General features: G+C 37.6%; 3 protein-coding genes, 1 long non-coding RNA gene and 1 pseudogene across 22 annotated transcripts in view; 1 reads left to right on the forward strand and 4 right to left on the reverse strand.

Annotated features, from left to right (window-relative positions):
• LOC126629786 (putative disease resistance RPP13-like protein 1) lies at nucleotides 1-23,831 on the reverse strand. Of its 8 annotated transcripts, none has more exons than XM_050299931.1 (3): nucleotides 23,590-23,831; nucleotides 1,230-1,848; nucleotides 1-1,148 (listed from the first exon to the last, which is right to left on the reverse strand). In XM_050299931.1, exons 2-3 carry the CDS (start codon nucleotides 1,395-1,397, stop codon nucleotides 318-320), a joined length of 999 nt encoding a protein of 332 aa, XP_050155888.1. In that variant the 5' UTR covers nucleotides 1,398-1,848; nucleotides 23,590-23,831; the 3' UTR covers nucleotides 1-317. The 8 variants fall into 8 exon arrangements, with proteins under 8 accessions (XP_050155888.1, XP_050155883.1, XP_050155886.1 ...); XM_050299926.1 differs by adding an exon at nucleotides 2,937-3,017 and having other exon boundaries at nucleotides 1-1,848; XM_050299929.1 differs by adding an exon at nucleotides 2,937-3,027 and having other exon boundaries at nucleotides 1-1,848.
• Nucleotides 5,824-24,417, reverse strand: part of LOC126629784 (eukaryotic peptide chain release factor subunit 1-3-like) — a 31,389-nt gene continuing 12,795 nt past the window's right edge. For 2 of the 8 annotated variants that reach the window (XM_050299914.1, XM_050299915.1), the window contains 3 exons: nucleotides 6,512-8,047; nucleotides 6,286-6,429; nucleotides 5,824-6,199 (listed from right to left, as the gene is read on the reverse strand). In XM_050299914.1, coding sequence (XP_050155871.1) covers nucleotides 6,644-7,993 — 1,350 coding nt within the window. In that variant the 5' untranslated portion in view covers nucleotides 7,994-8,047 and the 3' untranslated portion in view covers nucleotides 5,824-6,199; nucleotides 6,286-6,429; nucleotides 6,512-6,643. Of the gene's footprint in view, nucleotides 6,200-6,285; nucleotides 6,430-6,511; nucleotides 8,048-8,711; nucleotides 8,817-24,417 lie in introns of those variants that run through there. The other 6 variants (XM_050299917.1, XM_050299918.1, XM_050299911.1 and 3 more) reach the window with 5 other exon arrangements.
• Nucleotides 5,824-24,417, reverse strand: part of LOC126629785 (eukaryotic peptide chain release factor subunit 1-3-like) — a 31,389-nt gene continuing 12,795 nt past the window's right edge. For 4 of the 5 annotated variants that reach the window (XM_050299919.1, XM_050299920.1, XM_050299922.1 and 1 more), the window contains 2 exons: nucleotides 6,286-6,429; nucleotides 5,824-6,199 (listed from right to left, as the gene is read on the reverse strand). The gene's annotated coding sequence lies outside the window, so the exon portion shown is untranslated. Of the gene's footprint in view, nucleotides 6,200-6,285; nucleotides 6,512-24,417 lie in introns of all 5 variants that reach the window. The other variant, XM_050299923.1, reaches the window with a different exon arrangement.
• Nucleotides 14,640-16,178, reverse strand: LOC126628965 (putative disease resistance RPP13-like protein 1; annotated as a pseudogene).
• LOC126629789 (uncharacterized) lies at nucleotides 20,679-22,191 on the forward strand. Its single transcript, XR_007625862.1, has 5 exons — nucleotides 20,679-20,830; nucleotides 21,010-21,087; nucleotides 21,206-21,331; nucleotides 21,520-21,738; nucleotides 21,904-22,191. It is a non-coding gene; the product is annotated as an uncharacterized LOC126629789 (long non-coding RNA).

Consider the following 24,417-nt stretch of genomic DNA (forward strand, 5'->3'; position numbering starts at 1 on the left):
CAATTGAATTAGCTGTGGAGGCATTCCTTGCAAAGACGGCACATTTAAATTGCTGAGATGACATAGATTAGTCAAATTCTTCATGTTTGCAGGTAGTGCCGTCAGTTTAGAACAACTACCTAATATCAATGTCTGTAAGCTGTAAAGCTTGCTTGTTGATTCCGGAAAGGTCACTATTAATGTGTGCGAAAGATCAAGGTACTTCATATACTTCAACTTACCAATATTATTCGGCAACTCAGTTATTTGATAGCCGTACAAAGAGAGCACCCGCAGGTATTTCAGAATTGGCAATAAATTAAGAATAACCTGGCTAGTCAAATAATTATGCGGATCATCTGAAAGTGGAAGCGGTAGGAAAGTACGCCAACGTTTGACTTCAGAAAATGCCTCAAGCTTGTCAAATTTGAATTTAGAAATTGCCTCAAACTTTTTAATCCCATCATAGTTACCAGAAGTGTAAGAAATATGGCAAGTTTTAGAAGAACACGTACCATTTGGTTTATCCTCGAGTCTAAAACATAACTCTCCTGCAGCCACCTTGCCAAATCGCCAACAAGGTCATGCATTATATATAGTGAATTGGCTTTGCTCGACTTTTGAAATAATGACCGAGATAACAGCTCCGCAAAATTGTCACCTCCTATATCTTCCATTTCTTTTCTTTCTTCTGGTAGCTGAAGCAAACCCTCTGCCATCCATAGAAGGATTAATTGCTTCTCCACAAAATCATAGTCATTTGGAAGAATTGAGCAATAGGCAAAGCACCTCTTCAAATTTGAAGGGAGATAGTGATGGCTCAATTTTAATACCGGGAGTATGTCACTCTCATTTGATGTACTCCATAGTTTGTTGTTCAAAACTTCTCCCCATTCATCAATTTCTTTGCAATGTAAAAGACCACCAAGGGTCCTTGCAGCCAAGGGCAGACTGCCACACCTTGCAACAATTTTGTCTCGAAGTAACACAAAATTTGGCTGCAGAGCATTGTTATTGTCGAATGCATGTTGCTCAAATACTTTCCAACAATCATCATTAGATAAACACTGCAAATTATGAACTTTAGTAGCACCCATTGTTCTTGCAACTTTAGCGTCACGTGTTGTCACAAGAATCTTACTTCCACGTGCTCCAGCACGAAAGGGGGACTGTAATTTCGTCCACATATCATAGTCACATGTGCTCCAAACATCATCCAGAATAAGTAAAAACTTTTTACTTTCTAATACCTTACTCAGGCTTTCTTGGACGTTATTGAGTTCCTCAAAATGGCAGGGTTGAGATATGATGGATTCAAGAATGGTTTTTGTTACCCTTACAAGATTGAAGTCGTCAGACACAGAGATCCATACCTTAGGATTAAACTGTATCATCGTATCGTTGGGGGCCTTCTCCATGCCTTGTTTGTAGTTGTTATTCCAATGTATATTAAACCGAGCTCATCTTTTTGTTTAGATATTTCTTGTAACCGTTGAGTAATCTCCTTTATTTCAGAGTTCATACTAAATTGCAACAATTTAACTTTAGGAATGAGGCTTCGTACCTTACTTATGCCAGCCCGTTGTTTCTCCTTTAGCTTGCGTCGCAACATCTCAGTGGAAATCTTGTCGAGTATGTCCTCCACATCATAAGCCAAGTTTTTTAGATCATCCAGCCATAATTTGACTGCCTCACTGATTAGTTGCTTCTCTTCCGCATCATTCAGCACCTCTGCAATTGCATACAATATTTTCCTCCATTCCATCAGCTTTTTGTCGATTCCTCCTTGGCAGGCAAAGTTGAGGAAGTCGCGAGAGGCCAACTTTTCGAGCAGAACATGAAGGAATGCAGCTAGAAAGATATCTCCAACTGCCATAGTTGGATTTGTCCATAAGAAAGCAAACACAGTTTGTAAAAGTGAAGAGAATACAGAATCAGACAATCAAAAGAAGTGAAGCGTTCTCAAGAGGAAGCTTGCAATAACAACATTGAGCACTGAAAATTGCACAAGTACAACTTATGACGGCCATGTTCATTGCAAGTTTCATTACTTAAATCATTTGAAAGAATATCGTTGCCCTTTTTTATTATGTTTCGGGCTTTAGTTGTTCCCTGTCCCTGTCAGGTAATATAACAAGCTGAATGAGCCACCACATCTATGCAATTGACTTTGTATAAACAAAAGTATAGACAGCAGATAAACAGACCAGACTTGCACAGAAGACTTTGCATAAACAAATCAAAGACAGCAGACAAGGAAGCTGTGTCGAATTTGTATATAATAACTTGATCTGTTTTCGGTTACAGCGTTTAATGACTTAATCAAAACTGTACGTAATCAACATTTCGATCAAAGAACACACTCACCTTGCTTTTCCTTTTAGGTAACTGTTAGGACTTATATATCAGTCAGCATTGAAAGGGTCAAAGAACACACTTACCTTCCATTTCCATCACCAGTTAGGCTATCCTTTGACTATTCGATTTACTCATACTTCCAGCTAGTTTCGATCTATTACTATAGCATTTTTTTTTTAAACTAGCGTATTTGAGTCTTTGACCCGACTAATCACTAGGTCCCTCCTGACCCCATAACATTTGGGAAGCGAAAAACTCTAGCATTTTGCTAGGCGGGTAAAGTGGGAAAGAGTCGAACCCTAGAGTACTTGGGAGCAAACCAAGGACCTGACCGCTAGACCAACAACTCTTAGGTTTCTCTTACTACAGCATTTCTTGGTGATTATTCAAGGAAATTGAAAACCAAACCTATCTCATTTCACTATCATTACCCCTCACCCTTCAATTCCATCACCAATTAGGCTATATCATTTGGAGGATCCAAATAACATTTCTCTGTAATGTTCTAATAACAATTATGTCAACAGAAACAATTGACATTTTTTTATCAGTCAATAGAAACAATTGGCATCTTACTAACTATTCTTTCAATTTCGTACCTTCGAAATACCTTCCAAAGTACTACAGACAGTTGGGTATACCTAGAGACAAAGCTAGAAATTTCTTCTAATGGAGGCAACCTGAAAAACACTAAGTAGACCTTATTATAGTATGGTTTATAACCAAATGATAATAGGGATGATTTCAAATGACGATGTTCACAATTGTAATGTTACAAAAATTTCAATAGTAGTGGAAAATGACAAATTGATGAGAAAAATATTAACACATGAGAGGTAGAGGAGGGGTTTTTCAAGTTTGAATGACAGAAAAAGACCACTTTTGCTCATATTATATTTGATATAAAGTAGAAGTAGTATGAAGGTATGCTTGATATTAGACACATATATTTTTTTCAAGGATAATGCATGTATATCTATAATTGCAGTATGCAGCTTAACCAACTAATTACTTGAGTGGGGGCATCTGCCCCCAGTGGGCCTTCATTGGCTCCATCCATGGGTATATCAAGTGTCACAATACAAATGGTTGAATACTTGAAAAAAAAAAAATTCCAACCACTATGACACTTTGTGTTTTGGGCATACTGAAAATTTCTTTTACAGGAGAGCAGTTAAGTGATGACATGTTCTGTTGGCGCCACACATACTTAAAGTAGAAAGAAAACAAAAATCATAACTATTTTGAAAGAAAAATTAAAAATCAATGTAAAAATGAATAAAATGTCAAAGCCCCGACCTTACAGAGTTACTCGGCGACACCTTTCGCGGTTGTCAATCAACCTCTCCAAGATTTGGTAGTGAGTACCAATCGAGTTTCCCGCACCATTTCGGTTTCGATACGACCTCACGCACGAGGTGGGCGCGGGCAGATGCGTTGTATCAGGAGGAAAGCCTGAAGAGAGAATAGTATTGTGTCGACGGGGGTTTGCCCCGTTGGTGGGGGTTCAGAATTTTCTTTCTTTTTTGTTTGTTTACGGATAATCATTCTAGTGTCTTCAGCTGAGAGCAACTTAGGAGGATTGGGTTAAACATCATGTGGCATTTTGTATCTAATACTGAGTTGTAATGTGCAAATTTATTTTTAATAGTAACGTATAATGCTATTTTTACCATATCCTATTAAGGAAAACTAATGAAAAGGGCTTGAAAACTTTGAGTTTTAATGATAAGGACAAAATAAAGAGTAAAGTGAATAGTACCAGGATTAACTTTTTAGTGTAAAAATGTGGTTTTTCGTTAAAGTGAACAGTACCAGGTGCTTTTCGTTAAACCACCTTATGTAGTTATGTGGTGGTTGAGTTGGACATGCCATCTCACTTAATTACAGTGTACTTGGATTTCCATATAAATTTTATTAATTTTAATTAGTTTTTGTTTGGAAACAGATATTAGATTGAATTAAAACACTTCAATTTTCATATTCTTGCATTCCTTGTTCAGTCGTCCTCAAATACTCTTTTCATCATCCCAATCTCCTCCTCCCTCCTTAAAGTTCCTCTAATTGTCTTGTGCTTCTTCATCCTCCTTCCTCCTCTTTTCCAAAACAAATAGAAAGAACATTAAAAAAACAAAAACAAAAGGCCAATTGCGAAAGGAAAAAAAAAGCATAATTAATTTCAATAATTTGCAAGCAACTGCAGCATAAATATGAGGATTTTTCAAGAACAGTGACCCCGGCCATAACCCTCAATCTGATAGAAAACTTGTTCCTTTTGACTCCATCAAATTTGTAAAGGTGCATATAAAGCCATTGTTCAATGAAACGATTAGCTAACCCTTATTTTATGACAATAAAAAGGAAAACAAATACGATCAGTTAGAAACCAAATAAAATTTGACAAAAAAATGGAGATTGCAGGAGGTTGAAGAGGAAGGAGGGAGAGGATTGGGGTGAGGGAGAAAGGAGATGGAGTGGAAAACGATTCGTCAGGCCTAATCAATTCTAATTAGGGTGTTTTAATTATTATTTTTTTTAAAAGAATAAGTGTGTTAATTATAGTAATAATAGAACTAAAACTAAAGATGTGGCATGTCCAAGTAAGTTGCCACATAAGGTGGTATAGAAATTATGGTATAATAATATGGCAAGAATAGCATTACTCGTAATGTATTATTGAATCGAGACGCTAGGTGACAGTGAACTTGTTTCATATAAGTTATTCTCTTTTTAGTCGCAAGTTTTAAAGGGCATACCAAGTTAAAATCACCCAATTTCTTACCTATTTACAACATTGCCATTCTCCCTCACCAAAGCACGAATGCGTTGAGCAAATGAGTACTCACATAAATTACTGTAACAAACAAAACACAATGAAAATTTGCAAAAGGAGTCCAAGAAAACGTACATAACAAGAAACTAAATGAAGCAATGTAATTCCAATCTGAATTCATATAATACACAAATGTGTTAAGCTGAGCCCGACAGAGCTTTAAAAACTACGGAAAACGAAGTAGATGATTTCAAATTACGATCGGTTAACACATCGAATGTCGAAAGTTTTGAGCTAACTTGAATGCAGAAAATTGCTCTCCATGCCAATCCGTCAACACCAAGCCTAGCATGATCACTATAAATAGAGGTCATGAGGAGAGGGTTAGAGCATCAGTTCTAAACAGCCTCAAGCCGAAATTCCTAAGTGGAATTTCTCCCTGACACCCTTCACATATATCTCTCCCTAAAGTTCAGTTCTACAAGGAGAAGGCGAGAGAGAACTACATCGGTTTGATCCCCGTGCTAGGGCACATGTTACAGTCCTACAAATGGTGGCACTCGTGCTTGCGAACAAAGAAGGCTCGTAATAACGAGATGGTAGTCCAGGATTCGTTAATTCCTCTAGTATAACCCTATAGAAATTCCATATTATATGCTTGAATTTCTAACATCCTATGTCAAGCTCCTTGAGAACAAGTCAAAAGAGAAAGGTAACTGGAAAGATAATACCATAGAATTTCATAACAAGTAGACAGAATAGTATTTGTTCAAGAATATAAATGTTTAGCTCGGCTCGATCTCAATGATGAGCCAGAATGGAACTTAATGACATAAATCCACTTAAACCCTAACTTAAGTTGAAGGAAAACCATCACCAATACTAAATAACAAAAAGCACTACTGATATCACCACAATCCTTCATCTGCTTATATATCTTCACAAGGTCTTGACTGTTGATCATCCAAAGGAATCTCTTCTTAGCACAATATCCTCATTCAGAATGATAGATCAGTCTGTCCAGCCCGTTTGTAATCCAGAAATGATCGCCACATCAAGCTTTTCAGGATCAGATAACAATGTAGTGTCCTTCAAGAAATAAAAGATGATTAAGCGGCCAGTGGTTACAAAAGATATAGTGCTGTATATGATATGGAGGGGGAATAAATATAAACCTTGGTCAGGGCTGAGAATTTTTTGGAGCACTTCTCCGGAGCAGCAGTTGTCACTTTGGTGCAGGCTTTTTCACCCCCACCTCTTTGTGACCCAGATGCAATAACCACAGTAAGCCTTTCGGAATCAGATGATAATGCAATGTCCTTCAAGATACATAACATGATAAGAGGACCAGTCATTACAAAAGACTAAATAATATGATGTAGAGAAAGAAAAATTACAAACCTTGGTCGAGCCTGAAATTGTTTTGGAGCACCGCTCAGGAGCAGCAGCAGCCGCCACTGCCCCATGCGCGCTGGTGCAGGCTTTTTGACCCCTGCTTTCCTGCACCAGCATTGGGGAAAAGTTCAGTAATTCCTATTCTGAATCATAAGCAGCCTCTTCAACATCGTAAACTTCTCCATCCTCATCAACTTCATCATCACCAAACTCATCGAATGACCTTATATCAAGCTGGTAGCGGAGAAGCCCTCCAATACCCCCAAAACCTCGACAGAATTGTGACCCCTCTTGTGATTTGTTGGTGACAAACTCAAGAGCACAACCAAAACGCTTGTACTCATCAGCAAACCATTCCAACAGTGACATCTTCTCCTGAATCTTTAGCTCTCCTTGGCTGGCAGGATCTTGAAAGTTGCTCATATTTTTTTCCTGCTCCTTGTCGAAATGTTTCACAACAATCTCATCAGTCTTTGAATTCTTTAACACATACCTATCGATCTCCAGATTTTCCCACACAATAAGTGTCTTAATTGCTCCCATCTCCAAAGCCTTTAGCGTGTCCTCTACGCCAACAACATACTTTCCTGTATCTTCATTAACCTCTTTAAAGTATTTTCCTAATAAGATCTGCTCCTGTATAAATTTCACATTGGACAGAAATTCAGCCGACAACTTAATCGCCTGATTGAATCCATCCTCTCCTCCATAAGAAATATCCACCACTTTCAGTATTTTCGCCTGCAGACGGGGATCAAACTTACCCGACTCACTAAGCTTAGTTTTGAAATCAGCTGATCCAGCCAGTATTAATCCTTTGACATTGGGCTGGTTAGTGGCTGGATTAATAAACAAACTTTTGGCAAGTTCTGCTGTCTTGATAACATGGTTGTCGCGTGCTTCCTCTCCAAGGCGAGCAAATCGAAGAGCTGATTGCCCACCTCTTCCGTGTTTCTTTGGCAGGTCAATGCGATACTTCTGAAGAACCTCCCTTACGTTACCACTCAATGTCCCGAAAAGAGTCCCCTTACCATCCATGATAATGAAACCAAATTTCTCACCACATTCTAAGAGTTCATTCAGAGCTTCGGTATGGAACTTGTTGTCACAGAGGTAAAGAGACACATTGATCGGCTTCAAAGGCTCGAAATCAAGCGTGACCTTCTTTTCATTGCCATCTTCGGTAGCAATAGTTCCTGTAAACAGAGCAAGGCCATTTGGAGGAACCTTGTTATAGAGCTTGAGCCGCTGCTGAGCGGATGTAATTGCACCTTGAACAGACTGACGATTCACCCTACTTTTGATATTCGAAGCTGATCCTAATTCATCACTAAGCATCTTTGTAACTCGAGGTATTTTATCGCGGGGAGGAATGATGAGAGAAATCATACTGGTGCCATTGCCCCTTGCAGCTTCAAGTCCCTTGATCAGTTTCTTAATTCTCCATAGCTCAATGTTCTTATCAGGAGTCTCATGAGCATCGGCCATTATGAAGATGGATCGAGTACGAAAACAGTTGAAGCGAACAATTAACAGCCTGACCTACAACAAAACATTACACACACACAATTAGCACGACGACTTCAAGATCGAACTGAATTTATCAGAAGAAGATAAAGCCAACAAAATTCCAAAACAAAAATGGAAAAAGTAAAAAACTCAAATACAAAACCCGAACGGGAAGCCAAGCAATTAAAATTGGAAGGAGAGGAATAAGCATAAAGCAAGCAGCGTATAATTATATACATGAGATTATTAGATGATATTCATAATCCATCCCTACAAACTTATGGATGATATCCAGCCACAAAATTAGGTTATACTGATCCAGCCAAAAATTAAAACAATTATAGCCATGAATCTTGATTGCAAATAAATTCCTGATCACGTTTACCGCACCCATTCTCGAAATTTATTGCATACAAAGCCGGCCTTGATGACAATTGAAATTTATTGCTTACTGTTTATTATCTGTTATATGCTATGCATGTCGACCCTACTGTATATATTTTACTTTCGACAATGTTATTTTTTAGGAACAATATTAGAAAGTAAGAAATTTGACTGCTGAAAAAAAAAAATCCCTAATCAATCATTCAAACCTACGTACATAATCTGAAGAAGAAGAAGAAAATCCTAAACAGAACGGCAAAATACAAGAAAATATGAGTAAAAAGAAGAAGAAATTCGAAAAAAGCAAACTGACCGGACGGATACTGATACTAAACGGCGGCGGCGGAGCAGGGAAGAGAGGTCAGACAGAGGGACTCAGAGCAGTGATGATACATACCCAACACCCCTCTCTTTCTCTTGAATTTATACGTATGCTAGTTACGCTATCCAGGCGGTGTCTCACTCTTTCCTTTTCCTACTCGGAATCCAATTACTTGGTCGTCAAGGAAGTCACGGCTGTCACGCGGTAGGTCTCCGACAAAAATAATAATAAAATAAGTCCACGCGGTAGGTTTTCATGCGTGATCCGATGGGTTTTTGGGCCGAATCTGGATGGGCTTTAAAGCCTCGGGCCAGTCAAATAAACCCATTTCCAACGAGCTGACTTTTTGTTTATTTATTTTAAATCAATCTAAACAATTTTTTAGTTAATTCTAAATTTTTCATTAATTGACTGATTATTTGACGGATTATTTGACGGAGTTGGACAGTTTCGGGGGTTAAATAGAGTATGTAAGCATTTAGTCTATCTTCAAATTTGAGTTTCAGATAGTAAATGAGATCAAAATTTTAAAGAGTATAAATGTAATTTAGCCTTTAGAGTATCCAATCATATGCTCTCTTTTAAAATCAAATTTTAGCTAAAAAATTAAAATTTATTTTGGATGTAGAAGTTCCCTATAAAAATTGTAAGGCCATCGTGCCCTTGAATCTAGGGAATAATAATTTTGTTTTAAATTATTTTTTGGTTCAAATTGATACTTTTTAAGAAAATGAAAAACCTTCAATTATTTTATGAATATCTAACACGCGTTTCAATAATCATCTGATTTGTATCATATTCAAGGACTATTGAAGTGAAAATACTTGATTCATAAAAGTCTTGACATACTCTACTTGAGTGTACTACGGTTAAAAAACAAGAGTAACTTTAAGTCACACCTCCTACACACCTTGAAGCCGTGACATTTGTAGACACCAAAATTTCACAAGTGTGAATCGGGAGTTCAATTATACAAAAGAAAAATCAAATTATTCTACAAAGAGATAAAGTGGACCTAAAGCATTATCTCTTGTTGTGTACAATTGTAACTAATTTGTGAAGAAAGCTCCAATGTGCATACAATTGGGGTACGAAGCTTCTAGTGGGTTGCTCATACAACTTCTGATTAAAAGCACCGAGAGAAAGAAAACCAATAAGAAATTCCAAAGCTCTGCCAAATTGCATTGCAGTTTCCAACTTTACTTTCTTCAACTTCCTCCAGCCACACCACAAATTCAAAAAGCACTTTCTAGATTCTTTATCATAGTTGTGAAAATTTATCAAGCCCCACTCACACGAGCTAGTTCCTTACCACCAAAACAAAATTACCGCATACCACATAAAATAATCTTGTGATGTCTGTTTGATCAAAATTAAGCTTCTACATCCATTGATCACACAAACATATTTTGGTCTTTTCAAACATTTTTAGAGATCGCATTAGAGGATTAATTCTTGTAAAGAATTTACCCTATAAATCGCAAGTATTCACTTGTTAGATGTAAAATTTATTCTTTCGTACATGTATTTTACATTTTTTTTCCAAGAATTTGCGTGCTTTGCAGTAGGTAAGGATTTGGAAACAAATTTAAAAAAAATTAACGAAGATTTTCTCAAACCCGTACAAGATAGAAAAAAACTAATTAAGAATGGGATAAAAACAGTATTAGTGGTAATATGAACAGCCAACATAAAACTACCCTTTAATTAAGACAAAACCTAATTAATAATTCACGCCAATTGAGGGGAAATCAAGATGTTGTTCCAGCAGCTCATAAACATCTTGGCAGCTCTGTACCGAATCTGGAACGTCGTTGCAATCATCAAACAATGCCGTCAAGTAATTAGTAACAGAATCATCGTCGGACCCATCAAAAACACCATCCGCCGCGAAATCAATGCTGTCGGCCAAGAAGATATCGATATCATCAGCAGCGGCAGCACTAACTGGATCGATCACCGTGGAAGAAGTAGAAGTAGCTTGTTCTGAAGCCTCCGGCATAAACTCCTCGATATAAAACATCACGTCATCCTCAAAACCCTTGAAACCCTTGCTTGGTTTCGACTTCTTGAACGATGTTCGGTGATGCAGCTTCGTGGAGCTTTTGGGTCGACGCGGTTTCTGTTCGTCGCGCTCTCTGTTGGACGCCGACTTCACCATTGTCGTCGGATCTTCACTCTTCCTTCTACCTACGTACGCACACAAATCACGAAACACGAAGAAGTCTGAACTCTCAACAAACAGAACGAGTTGCCAAGTTTTGCAAAAGTAAACAAAATAGATGGATCGTGTAGGTATATATAGGGATTAGTAAATATTTTTTTAGGTTTTTTTTAGATATTTCTATGTAATTTGAAAGAGAGTTTCTAATTTGTCTACATTTTTTCTTTTTATTAATTTCCTAAATTTGGTAGGAAAGTGTTCTCATGTCGTTTTTAAGGAAAGTGCTCCAATGTCCTTATGTCGTTTGACGGACGTCGCTGAACTCCATTACTCCAACAAATATGGTATTAGAGCATGCACTCTAGTTAATTAGTAGCATACATGGTTTTAGTAAAGGAAATTTTTTGAAATGTCATATGAAGTGTGTGTGTGTGTATATATATTTTAATTTGTCATGTAAGTTAAAATTTAAGCGATTTGTCCCATCAAGATTCGAAAATCATTAATTTGTTATCTCATAATTATTCTGTTAAGTTTTTTTTTATCTAAAATATGTCATGTGCAAGTTTTTAAAGAACATGATTGGCCATGTTGAATTTTCAAAGCTTGCAATTAGTTAAACTTCATGTTAGTGAGCCTAATATATTTTTTTAGTAGTTCACCATAAGTATAGGAAACGAACGTAACATGTTTTTTTTTTCGTACCAAAAGATAAACAGAGAACTTATTAAAAAGAAGTCAAAAGTTGGAACCAAATTCTCGTCTATAGAAATAATAAATAAATAAATGAATAAACTCGTGAAAAATGAGATCAAAAGTCCAAAATAAATTTCATTTAGGTGGAAACTTAACGGTGACACGCCCCAACTTTGATATTCCAAAATATTAGGGTAGACACGTGCTAGCCAACACCCGAGGGTGACGAAGCCATTTAAACACGTATAACTAAAAATACGTAATTAGAATGAATTAAACTAAAATAGAATCGTGTTCAGAGTATACAGCTAATTGAAAATAATATGAAAGAATGATTATAAGAAGGTACGAACCGAGGAATAAGACCTACGCAAAGGAAGCTTGTAGATGCCTAAGAAGAAATGTCCTGACGTCGGGATCGTGTGCCTTGACTCTAACTCCTGAGAGGGGGGGGGCGCAAAAACAGAAAATGTGAGTGGACCAAAGTTTACAATAATACTAATAATAGGAAACCATTTTATTTATGAACATACTAACCCCCTGTTTTGAAAACACATATATAGTACTACATAGTAAGTTTTCTGAAAACCCTAGCATGCCATGAAATCGTTCGTAAAACAAGTATGAGTAAAACCATGCTCAATAACAGTGCAATCATTGCCCGAAGGCAAATCCATAAATCTCATCAATATTGTACTCTCTAGGGGCATCATAGTTGCCCGAAGGTAGTACATGTCCATCACCCGAAGGTGAAGCTGAATAAAAGAGCATACATACACACCAACACTAGTTGTGGCTAGTGAAGTTGTTTGACACCGTTTTCGGCGGTGAAGTTGGGGGTGTGTGTGTGTATATATATATATCTCACTACTCTTCCACTGTGTCCTATGGCCATAGATGTCATACCCGTGTTGTGTGTATGTGCTATGTGATAACCCACTAGACAAGCACCGAAAACATTTCTAAAAATCTCATTTAGTATAGTACCAAACTCAAAGGCTTAAAACTCTATCTCATAAATCATGATAATTCTCATATTCATAAATCCGTAAAATAAAGCATAATAGAAAGCCATAAAAATGTATATACGAGAATCCAATAATTCATAGCCTTTAATAAAACCTAAATTTGATAAATCATAGATATTTTGTAAACCATTAATATAGTAGTTCGTAAAGCATAATATAAAACATATTCAAATCAAGAAATGTGAAATGCATGCTATGCTAATTTTATAAAAATATGTAGTTTAGAAGGGGTCCACTCACAAGTATTCCATCGCCCGTAAGCCGCTTGAACTAGCGAGAATGGTATCACTCCCAACCGATGCACCTAACCACAATTAGGGACCTTTTAGTACAACTTTACTAAAACGTTAGAATTTTGAAAAACGGATGGCGGATTCGGATTTGGCAAGTCGAAAAACCTAAGGAGGGATCTCAGGTTCCTTCCACGGGCCACTGCACGGGCTGCCACTAGGCGGCGCCCCGGAAGGCCACGCGCCGCCACACGTGGCGGTTGGTAGCTCTAGCTCGTCGGAAAATTCAACAATTCTAAAAATTCCCAAATTTTACAAGAATGAAGATCTCAATGAGAGGAACAACTTTCATACCTGGGTCGAAGTCCAATTCGGTCGGAAAGTGGCCTGAAAATCACCACGAATCGTCGGAACCCTATAAATGGGTGGTTGTCGATTTGTTCCGTCCGATGCTCCGCCACCCCCAAACTTGTTTGGGGTTTGTTCCTGGCCTCAAGGGAAGTCGACCCATGGTAGTGGTCGACGGTGTTACTTGCAGAAATGGCCGATCGCCACTGTGCACCCACGAAACCCATTGACGGGTTTTTCACGACACCAAGACCAAATTCTGTCGGGTTTAGGGTGGGAATTACATAAGGGATGCCGAGGTGATGTTTACAAGTGATGGCTGGTCGTGAAAGGTTGGGGAAAAAGTGGTGAAAGGTGTCAAAAAAGTCGCAGGAACACCGGGTCACGATTGAGAAACAGGTCGGGGGATCCGATATATCACTTTCCTTTCCTTTCCCCTCCTTGCTCTCTCTCTCATGATTGGTCAGCACATTTCCCCCTTTCTTCCCGATTGGGCAGCACCCCCCCCCCCCATCATTTCTCTCCTTTTCCCTTCCTCTCCTCCGTCCATCTCTCTCCTTTCTCTCTTTGCTCCTCTCATCCTTCCATCCTAGCAACACACGTGGCACATCTCATTGCTCTAGCAAAGTTTGGAGCCTTCTAGATTTATGGTCAAATGACCATTTTACCTTCAACTTCGTTCATTAATAATTCCTTCATTAGAGAACAAGGGATCTCCAATCCATGTTGAAAACTCCGAACCACGATAACCCTTGATTGTGAGTTCCTTCAGATTTCCATGGGGTTTTAACATGTCAAGCACAACAGATTCATTCTCTCTTGTGTCACTCCATTCAAGTTGCAGTGTTTCAAGCCTATCCTTGCTAATTAAGTTTGTTTTCCTTGCATCCTCATCATATAACACATTTTCCAATCCTGAGAGGCGCAACGTCCCTTTAAGATGCAATAGGGGTCCTATCTCTCTTATACTTGACTCACTATCCTTTCCCATAACAAAACTAGGCAAGGTTTGCAGATTAGTCGGTTGACTCAGTTGCGGAGGCATTCCTCTCAATAAAGGTACATTTGAATTCCTGAGATGACGTAAATTGGTTAAATTCCTCATCTTCGCAGGTAGTGCCCTTAGTTGAGAACAATCGTCTATTATCATGTCTGCAAGTTGTAAAGTGTGCTTGTGGATTCAGGAAGACTCACTATTAATGTGTGAGAAAGATCAAGGTACTTCAGATGATTCGACTTAGCAATAGAATTCGACAAAGCAATTATCTGATAGCCACAAAAAGAGAGCATCTGCAATTATTTCAAATCTGGCAATAAATGATGAGTAACCTTGCTACTCAAATAATTATGCGTATTATGTGAGAGTGCAAATGGTAGGAAAGTACGCAAATGTTTGACTTCAGAAATTGCCACAAACTTTTGAACTCCATTATAATGACCAGAAACGTAAGAAAAGTGACGAGTTTTTGAAGAACATCTACCATCTGGTTTATCATCCAATCTGAAACATAACTCTCCTGCAGCCCACCGTGCCAAATCAACAACAAGGTCATGCATTACAAACACTAAATTGTCTTTGCTTGACTTTTGAAATAACTATCGAGATAATAGTTCCCCAAAATAGTCAGCTCCTGTATCTTCCATATCTTTCCTTTCTTTTGGTTGCTTAAGCAACCCTTCTGCCATCCACAAAAGGATCAATTGTGTTTCCCCAAATTTGTACCCGTTTGGCAATATTGAGCAATAAGCAAAGCGCCTCTTCAAACTTGAAGGGAGATAGTAATAGCTCAGTTTTAGTACTGGGAGAATGTCACTCTCTTCATCTGATAAACTCCATGACTCATTGTTCAATATTTCTTCCCATTCTTTATACTCTTTAGAACCTAAAAGACCACCAAGGGACCTTGCAGCTAAGGGCAGTCCACTGCACCTTGCAACAACTTTGTCTTGAAGCAACCCAAAATTTGGCAGTATATCATTGCTAACCTTGAATGCATGTTGCCCAAATATTTTCCAGCAATTGTCATGGGATATACACTGCAAATCATATACTTCAGTGGCTCCCATTGTTCTTGCAACTTTAGCATCACGCGTTGTCACAATTATCTTACTTCCAGGTGCTCCAGAACGAAAGGGGAGCTGCAATCTTTCCCAGAGTTCATAGTCAAATGTGTTCCAAACATCATCCAGAATAAGTAAAAACTTTTTACCAGCTAATTCCTTACTCAAGCTCTCTTGGGTGCTGTTGAATTCCTCAAAATGACAGGGTCGGGATGTGACGATTCAAGAATGCCCCTTGTTACTCATACAAGATTAAATTCATCAGATACATATTCCCATATCTTTGGATTGAACTGATCCATGGCACCACTGTTTTCATCGAGTACAAGTTGAGCAAGTGTTGTTTTTCCAACTTCAGGAATGCCAACAATGGCAACTACCTCAAACTTCACAGGACGTTCATCTCTGGATAGCAATTCAATAATCCTTGCTTTATCATTGTCTCTTCCAACAACGGGTATTCCACTTAATTCATATGAACTTGATGGCCTTTTCCAGTCTTATTAGTACTTGCCGTCCCAACATATTTTAAACCGAGCATATCTTTTTGTTCAGATATTGCTTGTAATCTATGACTGATGTCCTCAATTCCAGAGTGGATAAGGATTCGTACCTTACTTGTGCCAGCACCATTTTGCTCATTTCCCTTGCGTTGTAGTATGTCAGTGGAAAAGTTGTCCAATATGTCCTCCAGATCATAAGCCAAGTCTCTAAGATCATCCAGCCACAGCTCTACTGCCTTGCTCGTTAGTTGCTTCTCCTCTGCGTTATTCAACACCGCTGCAATTTCATACAGTGATCCCCTCCATTTCGCAAGCCTCTTGCTAATGCCGCCATGTAGGCTTCCAAAGTAGCTGCGGATCTCCCGAGGCTCCAACCTGTCGATAAGCAGCTGAAGGAGTGCAGCGAGAAGGATCTCTCCCACTACCATAGTTTCTGTGCTCGAAAAAAATGAATAAGGTTGTGAAAGTATTCTAACAGAATATGAATAACAACATTGAGCACTGAAAATTGCACAAGTACAACTTATGACGGCCATGTTCATTGCAAGTTTCATTACTTAAATCATTTGAAAGAATATCGTTGCCCTTTTTTATTATGTTTAGGGCTTTAGTTGTTCCCTGTCCCTGTCAGGTAATATAACAAGCTGAATGAGCCACCGCATCTATGCAATTGACTTTGTATAAACAAAAGTATAGACAGCAGATAAACAGACCAGACTTGCACAGAAGACTTTGCATAAACAAATCAAAGACAGCAGACAAGGAAGCTGTGTCGAATTTGTATATAATAACTTGATCTGTTTTCGGTTACAGCGTTTAATGACTTAATCAAAACTGTACGTAATCAACATTTCGATCAAAGAACACACTCACCTTGCTTTTCCTTTTAGGTAACTGTTAGGACTTATATATCAGTCAGCATTGAAAGGGTCAAAGAACACACTTACCTTCCATTTCCATCACCAGTTAGGCTATCCTTTGACTATTCGATTTACTCATACTTCCAGCTAGTTTCGATCTATTACTATAGCATTTTTTTTTTTAAACTAGCGTATTTGAGTCTTTGACCCGACTAATCACTAGACCCCTCCTGACCCCATAACATTTGGGAAGCGAAAAACTCTAGCATTTTGCTAGGCGGGTAAAGTGGGAAATAGTCGAACCCTAGAGTACTTGGGAGCAAATTACTAGTACAAAAACATGTTTGCGCGACGGAAACTTGCGCGACGTAGCAAATTTCGTCGCGCAAAGTATGTTTGCGCGACGCTAAAAATAAAACGTCGCGCAAAGCTGTTTTGCGCAACAAACTTTGCGCGACGAAGACTGGCGTCGCTCAAAGACATTTTGCGCAACGATAGTGAACCTACGTCGCGCAAAACAGCTTTGCGCGACGCCAGTCTTCGTCGCGCAAAGTTTTGGCGCCAAACCAAGATGTTTTACCGCTTTTTTCCTAATTTTGCGCAACGTAGGTAACCTGCGTCGCACAAAGGTTTTTTTTTTTTTTTTTTTGCATTACTAAGGAAATCTCATGTCATAAAATTGAATTCTTAAATTGGATTAATTTTAATTATTAATATGCATCACTTGACGACCTTTTGTTTTCTTCCTGTTAATTCCTTTTTCTTTGGCTACTTCTGGGACGACAGGTCCTTGACTTGCGGTGAAGAAAGAACAAATTTTATGAATAAGAAAAAAATAATTTAAACAATTAAAGAAAATTAAAAATTGTTAGATGAGTAAGGACCGTAAGGTAACACCGAAAATGATATGACATGCAGTTGGGAAAGACGAGAGCAATGTTCCAACATCAACTTACTTATAAGGTCTTTTCTTGAGGAATCAACACTCAATAACAACCATAAGCTTTTTGCTCAACCGAGAAAGAATTCAACCCTTTTTTTACATACATTTTAAAAATAACAAAATATTAATTATTTGCAAATTTACATTTTTACGTGTTTGTAATTACATCTTTGCCGTATGTTTTTGGATTTTGAAGTAGAGCTAGCCGTAATTATACTTTGGTATGCATTGACAAAATTTTAGATACACCCTTTAATGCAAATCCAAATCAATAATGATTCTATTGAAGGATATTTAAAAAAAAAAAAAAAAAAAAAACTTTGCGCGATGTAGGTGCCTCTACGTCGCGCAAAGATGTTTTGTGCGACGCAGAGGTACCTACGTCGCGCAAAGTTTTTTTTTTTTTTCTTTTGCTTTTCTTTTGGGGTTCTTGCATTACCTTTTTCTTTTGTTGTATCCACTTGTTTAAATTTTTTTAATTGACGATCGAATTAGTTCATTGTATTCATATAGGGGTTAGGAGTGTAGTTATAAAAAATCATCAAAATCGGAGTTAAAACTACCGTTAAATCGGGCTTTTCGTTTATAATCGTCGAAATGTTTTGTCCCGTTACTTGATCTCTGAATGTTTGTTTTTTTCGATTTTTGGTGTACGCGATCTCGAAGCATATACAAACAAGTTTGCCGGTTGGATCGTTGAAACTAGTTTCGTACAATGTGTTTCCCATCAAAACGATACATTCACTAACACTTAGAGTTTATTTATACTTTCATCAAGTATAACATAAGATTTTTTTGTATCCACTCGTGTAAATATTTTAAATTGAAGATCAAATTAGTTCATTGTATTCATATAGGGTCAAGGAGTGTCGCTCTAAAAAATCATCAAAATCAGAGTTAAAACTACCTTTAAATCGTGATTTTTCGTTTATAACCGTAGAAAAGTTTTGTCCCGTTACTTGATCTCTGAATGTTTGTTTGTTGTGATTTTTGGCGTATGCGATCTCGAATTATGTACAAAAAGGTTTGACAGTTGGATCGTCTAAACTAGTTTCGTACAATGCGTATCCCATCAAAACAATAGATTCACTAATACTTGAAGTTTATTTATACTTTCATTAAGGATAACATAAGATTTTGTGGTATCCACTTGTGTAAATGTTTTAATTGATGATCTAATTAGTTCATTGTATTCATATAGGATCAAGGAGTGTCGCTTTAAAAAATCATCAAAATCGGAGTTAAAACTACCGTTAAATCGTGATTTTTCGTTTATAACCGTCGAAAAGTTTTGTCATGTACTTGATCTCTGAATGTTTGTTTGTTGCGATTTTTGGCATATGCGATCTCGAAGTATATACAAACATGTTTGACGGTTGGATCGTTGAAACTAATTTCGTAGAATGCGCCACAAAGCATGGATTTTGGTCCGATTCATTGAGATCTGGTATATTTATTTATTAAGTAACTTTAAATTTATTATTGTAGTTCGGATAGGTTTTTGTTAGAAAAATATATTATTGTGGGTTTTATTTATGTAAAATAATTGAATTTAAAAGAAGTAATTTCACATTTTTAATATATTTTATAATAAATATTTAAAAAAAAATATAACTCGCGCGACGTCATAGTGAAGTCGTTGCGCAAAAGCACTTTGCGCGACGTTAAAATACATGCGTCGCGCAAGTTCTTAAAATTATGGCATTTCCAATTGTTAAAAATAGGCGCTTATTTTGAATTTTCCCAAATTACTCTGGACAAAATTACTCTGATCTCGCCCTCTCTTTCACTCCGTCTCGCGTAGCCTTCCTCCCGACTGCACCCAGTCAGCCTTCTCCTCATCCTTCCTCCTCACCCTCTCCCGTAGCCTTCCTCCTCGCCTTCCGAACAGCCTCCAAGCCCCAACAGTTCTCCCACGACGACGAGGACTCCGATTCCGATTGCGTCGAGATTAAACACGAACTGGAGGACGACGCCACCGATTGCGTCGTTATTAAGAACAAATTGGAGGATGACGATGCGGACGAGGTTTAATGGAAAATAAATGGTATTTGCACATTGCAATCTGACCAAGGTAATACTAGAACCAACTAAGAATTGAAATCAATTAATAATTTCATATGTTTCTTGATTAAGTTCCTTGGATTACTATTGATTTTGTAGTGGAACTGCAGGGGGAAACTAAAATCTAAAACGAAACTTTCTTTGTGCCTTTCGTAGTTCTTCCGCCGCTTTCACCCCCTTCGCTCTCTCTCTCTCTTCGATAGCTTTGAAAGAAGAAGACTAAAAAGGCATTTTCAGCTTGAAGAATCTCTCTCTATCCTTGTGGGATTGTATTTCTGCAAATCTCAGTTAGGTTTATGGATATGAGATACAAAATTGGACCGCGGGAATCAGCCAAGAAAGTCGTCGTATCTCCTGCAATCCTTTCGAAGTATCAGCCGTCGGATTGATTAACGCCTTGGTGTGTTCTTCCCAGATAACACCAGTTCTCGGATTTCATATTTATATATAAAGGAAGGTACTTTTTTTATGTTCCAATTCATGGGTTTCATGTCTCTGTTAATTTAATTTTTAGTTTTCTTTTGCGCTTGAAATTCTTATTTTCTATATAGGACTTTTGGAATTCTAGACAACCATTTGCGGTTTTTTCATACAAGTATTTGTTTTATACTTCGTATTCCAGAATTTTGATTGTATAGTGAGATGAACATGAATTTGAGGTTGTTAAATTGTGAGCTCTATAATCACTTTCATGCTAGTTTTTGGATCTGATATCTCCAGTTTCTTTGTATATTCGGTGCAAGTTACGGACTTGTCTTACTAGCAAAGTAACCTGTACATCATGCTAGCTTTTTACATCATGCTGTTACTTGGTTTGTGATGACTGTTGCTAATATTCTTTATTTTTGTTTTTCGTCAGTTTTATATTCTATATATGTTCATTAGGCGGATGTCAAAGGATCGAGCTAAGTCTGGTGGTTGGGCTGCCTTTGACCTCAAGCAGCGCCAGAAACAAGGCCTTGAGGATGTTGTTCAAGTTCGTATGGTGCGTTTGTCTCGACTTTCATGTTTTTGATATCCCAGTTTTGTGTTCAGATTGTATATATGTTTGCTTATTGTTCTTTTTTTCTTTTCTCATTCTCTAGATTGCAAATCATCCTTTACTAGTAAGGCGTATTTACAGTGATGAGGATGTTGTTCGTTTTGCCTGAAAGTTACCTTAGACAAAGTAGTTGGGGAACTTAAGAATTATAGTGACTTCTCTATCCATCGGGTATTTTCTCAACTTCTTGAAAATGAATTTGTCTTTCAAATTTTGATACATTACTATCAATGTTTTGGAACGATTTGATCATCTGGGACGTACAGTGTTCGTGTGCCTGTGTATGTGTGTAGCAGATTACATATTGTATGTTGATATTGTTTATGCTCTCTCTCTCTCTCTCTCTCTAGCTTTTGCTGTATTATGGTGTCTCTGATAAGAAATGATTGCTTCAAGACAAATATGCACTGCTTTCTTCAAAATCTCAGGTATAATGCTACTTTAATAACTTGACTAACCAATTGGTCTGAGTCAAAATTTGGAGAGAGTTGTCATATGATACTATCTGCTCAAAACTGAGGAGAGTTTTCTTGTTTATGATATTAGGCATTGGCTGAACTTCTTCCTTCACTGAAGCTAGCTGGGTATCGTGTTCTGATTTTCAGCCAGTGGACGTCAATGCTTGATATTTTGGAGTGGACTTTGTGTTACATACAGACGACTTGATGGAAGGTACTGGTGTACTTTTATCACATTTACGGATTGTTCTTATCATAAGAAAATGTGCCATGCCACATGGTATATCTGTTTTATAATCTGGCTTGCTCAGTTCCACTTGTTGATTGTGGTTAATTGAATTGTTACCTCATCTGTTGTAAGTTGCGTTTCTTGTCTGTTAACCCATATCTTCTGAATGTTAGCACTCATGTGACAGAATGACAGACGATAATTGATACATTCAATAATGACACTTCTATATTTGCTTGCTTGCTGTCCACAAGAGTTGGAGAACAGGGTTTGAACTTGGTTGGAGCTGATACCGTAGTTATTCATGATACGGATTTCAACCCGCAAATTGATCGACAGGCAGAAGATCATTGTCATTGCATCGGCCAAGTGAAGGCTGTTACCATATACAGGTTTGCCTCTCTTTAATTTCCCATCTCCCTCCTCATCTATACTTACCAATCTGAGAGAAGCAGCTTTCAGGTTTAACCCTCACCCCTTCTTCCCTGCTTTTATAATGTGGTATTGGTTTGAGTCATAAACTTGAATAGAAAATTGTTGGATCATGTCCTTTACAGGCTAGTCACTAAGGGTACAACTGATGAAAATGTCTACGAGATTGCGGAAAGGAAGTAGTGCTAGATGCTGCAGTCCTGGAATTTGGCGTGGAGATGGATAATAAAGGTGACACATCCACCATGAGAGAGATATTATCGAAACTTTTGCTTGGTTAAAGATTTTAGAAAACTTATAGTCGATCTGCCGATAGAGAAACTGCAATTGGAAACCTTTGTAATTTAGTTTTTGTATTTTTCAAGTCACACATTTGACCTCTCAGCCGATACCCAATAGCTTGATGTATCAAACCTAGAAGACTACTTGTAGTTTTTTTTTTTGTACGAACATCTTGTATGTATATTTTTTATAATTAAATACTTTTTCTTGGTTTATTAATTATTGTTTAGAATTTAATTACAATATTTATTAAAAATAAAAAAAAATTATTTTCGCCAAAAAATGAAAATAAAAAACAAGGGTTTGCGCGACGAAGAAGTAACCTGCGTCGTGCAAAGTTGGTTTGCGCGACGTAGGTCCTTGCGTCGTGCAAAACTACTTTGCACGACGCAGGTACTTCTTCGTCGCGCAAACCCTAGCGTCACTGCCTTGGCGCGACGGTTGGTGCGCGACGACGCTTCGTTGCTCTAATTTTTGCGCGACGTTTTTTGGACTTTGCGCGACGAAGGGCCTGCGTCGCGCAAAGTGTTTTTTTTACTAGTACCAAGGACCTGACCGCTAGACCAACAACTCTTAGGTTTCTCTTACTACATCATTTCTTGGTGATTATTCAAGGAAATTGAAAACCAAACCTATCTCATTTCTCTATCATTACCCCTCACCCTTCAATTCCATCACCAATTAGGCTATATCATTTGGAGGATCCAAATAACATTTCTCTGTAATGTTCTAATAACAATTATGTCAACAGAAACAATTGACATTTTTTTATCAGTCAATAGAAACAATTGGCATCTTACTAACTATTCTTTCAATTTCGTACCTTCGAAATACCTTCCAAAGTACTATAGACAGTTGGGTATACCTAGAGACAAAGCTAGAAATTTCTTCTAATGGAGGCAACCTGAAAAACACTAAGTAGACCTTATTATAGTATGGTTTATAAGCAAATGATAATAGGGATGATTTCAAATGATGATGTTCACAATTGTAATGTTACAAAAATTTCAATAGTAGTGGAAAATGACAAATTGATGAGAAAAATATTAACACATGAGAGGTAGAGGAGGGGTTTTTCAAGTTTGAATGACAGAAAAAGACCACTTTTGCTCATATTATATTTGATATAAAGTAGAAGTAGTATGAAGGTATGCTTGATATTAGACACATATATTTTTTTCAATGATAACGCATGTATATCTATAATTGCAGTATGCAGCTTAACCAACGAATTACTTGAGTGGGGGCATCTGCCCCCAGTGGGCCTTCATTGGCTCCATCCATGGGTATACCAAGTGTCACAATACAAATGGTTGAATACTTGAAAAAAAAAAAATTCCAACCACTTATACTATGACACTTTGTGTTTTGGGCATACTGAAAATTTCTTTTACAGGAGAGCAGTTAAGTGATGACATGTTCTGTTGGCGCCACACATACTTAAAGTAGAAAGAAAACAAAAATCATAACTATTTTGAAAGAAAAATTAAAAATCAATGTAAAAATGAATAAAATGTCAAGGCCCCGACCTTACAGAGTTACTCGGCGACACCATTTCGCGGTTGTCAATCAACATCTCCAAGATTTGGTAGTGAGTACCAATCGAGTTTCCCGCACCATTTCGGTTTCGATACGACCTCACGCACGAGGTGGGCGCGGGCAGATGCGTTGTATCAGGAGGAAAGCCTGAAGAGAGAATAGTATTGTGTCGACGGGGGTTTGCCCCGTTGGTGGGGGTTCAGAATTTTCTTTCTTTTTTGTTTGTCTACGGATAATCATTCTAGTGTCTTCAGCTGAGAGCAACTTAGGAGGATTGGGTTAAACATCATGTGGCATTTTGTATCTAATACTGAGTTGTAATGTGCAAATTTATTTTTAATAGTAACGTATAATGCTATTTTTACCATATTATTATTCCATAAACTTATACCACCTTATGTAGTTATGTGGTGGTTGAGTTGGACATGCCATCTCACTTAATTACAGTGTACTTGGATTTCCATATAAATTTTATTAATTTTAATTAGTTTTTGTTCGGAAACAGATATTAGATTGAATTAAAACACTTCAATTTTCATATTCTTGCATTCCTTGTTCAGTCGTCGTCAAATACTCTTTTCATCATCCCAATCTCCTCCTCCCTCCTTAAAGTTCCTCTAATTGTCTTGTGCTTCTTCATCCTCCTTCCTCCTCTTTTCCAAAACAAATAGAAAGAACATTAAAAAAACAAAAAAGGCCAATTGCGAAAGGAAAAAAAAAGCATAATTAATTCAATAATTTGCGAGCAACTGCAGCTTAAATATGAGGATTTTTCAAGAACAGTGACCCCGGCCATAACCCTCAATCTGATAGAAAAC

This window comes from Malus sylvestris, chromosome 7, assembly GCF_916048215.2.
Source record: "Malus sylvestris chromosome 7, drMalSylv7.2, whole genome shotgun sequence".
Taxonomy (NCBI): domain Eukaryota; kingdom Viridiplantae; phylum Streptophyta; class Magnoliopsida; order Rosales; family Rosaceae; genus Malus; species Malus sylvestris.

Excerpts from the sequence above, each read along its gene's own strand:
- LOC126629786 (XM_050299924.1), bottom strand. The coding sequence starts at position 1,397 with ATGGAGAAGGCCCCCAACGATACGATGATACAGTTTAATCCTAAGGTA.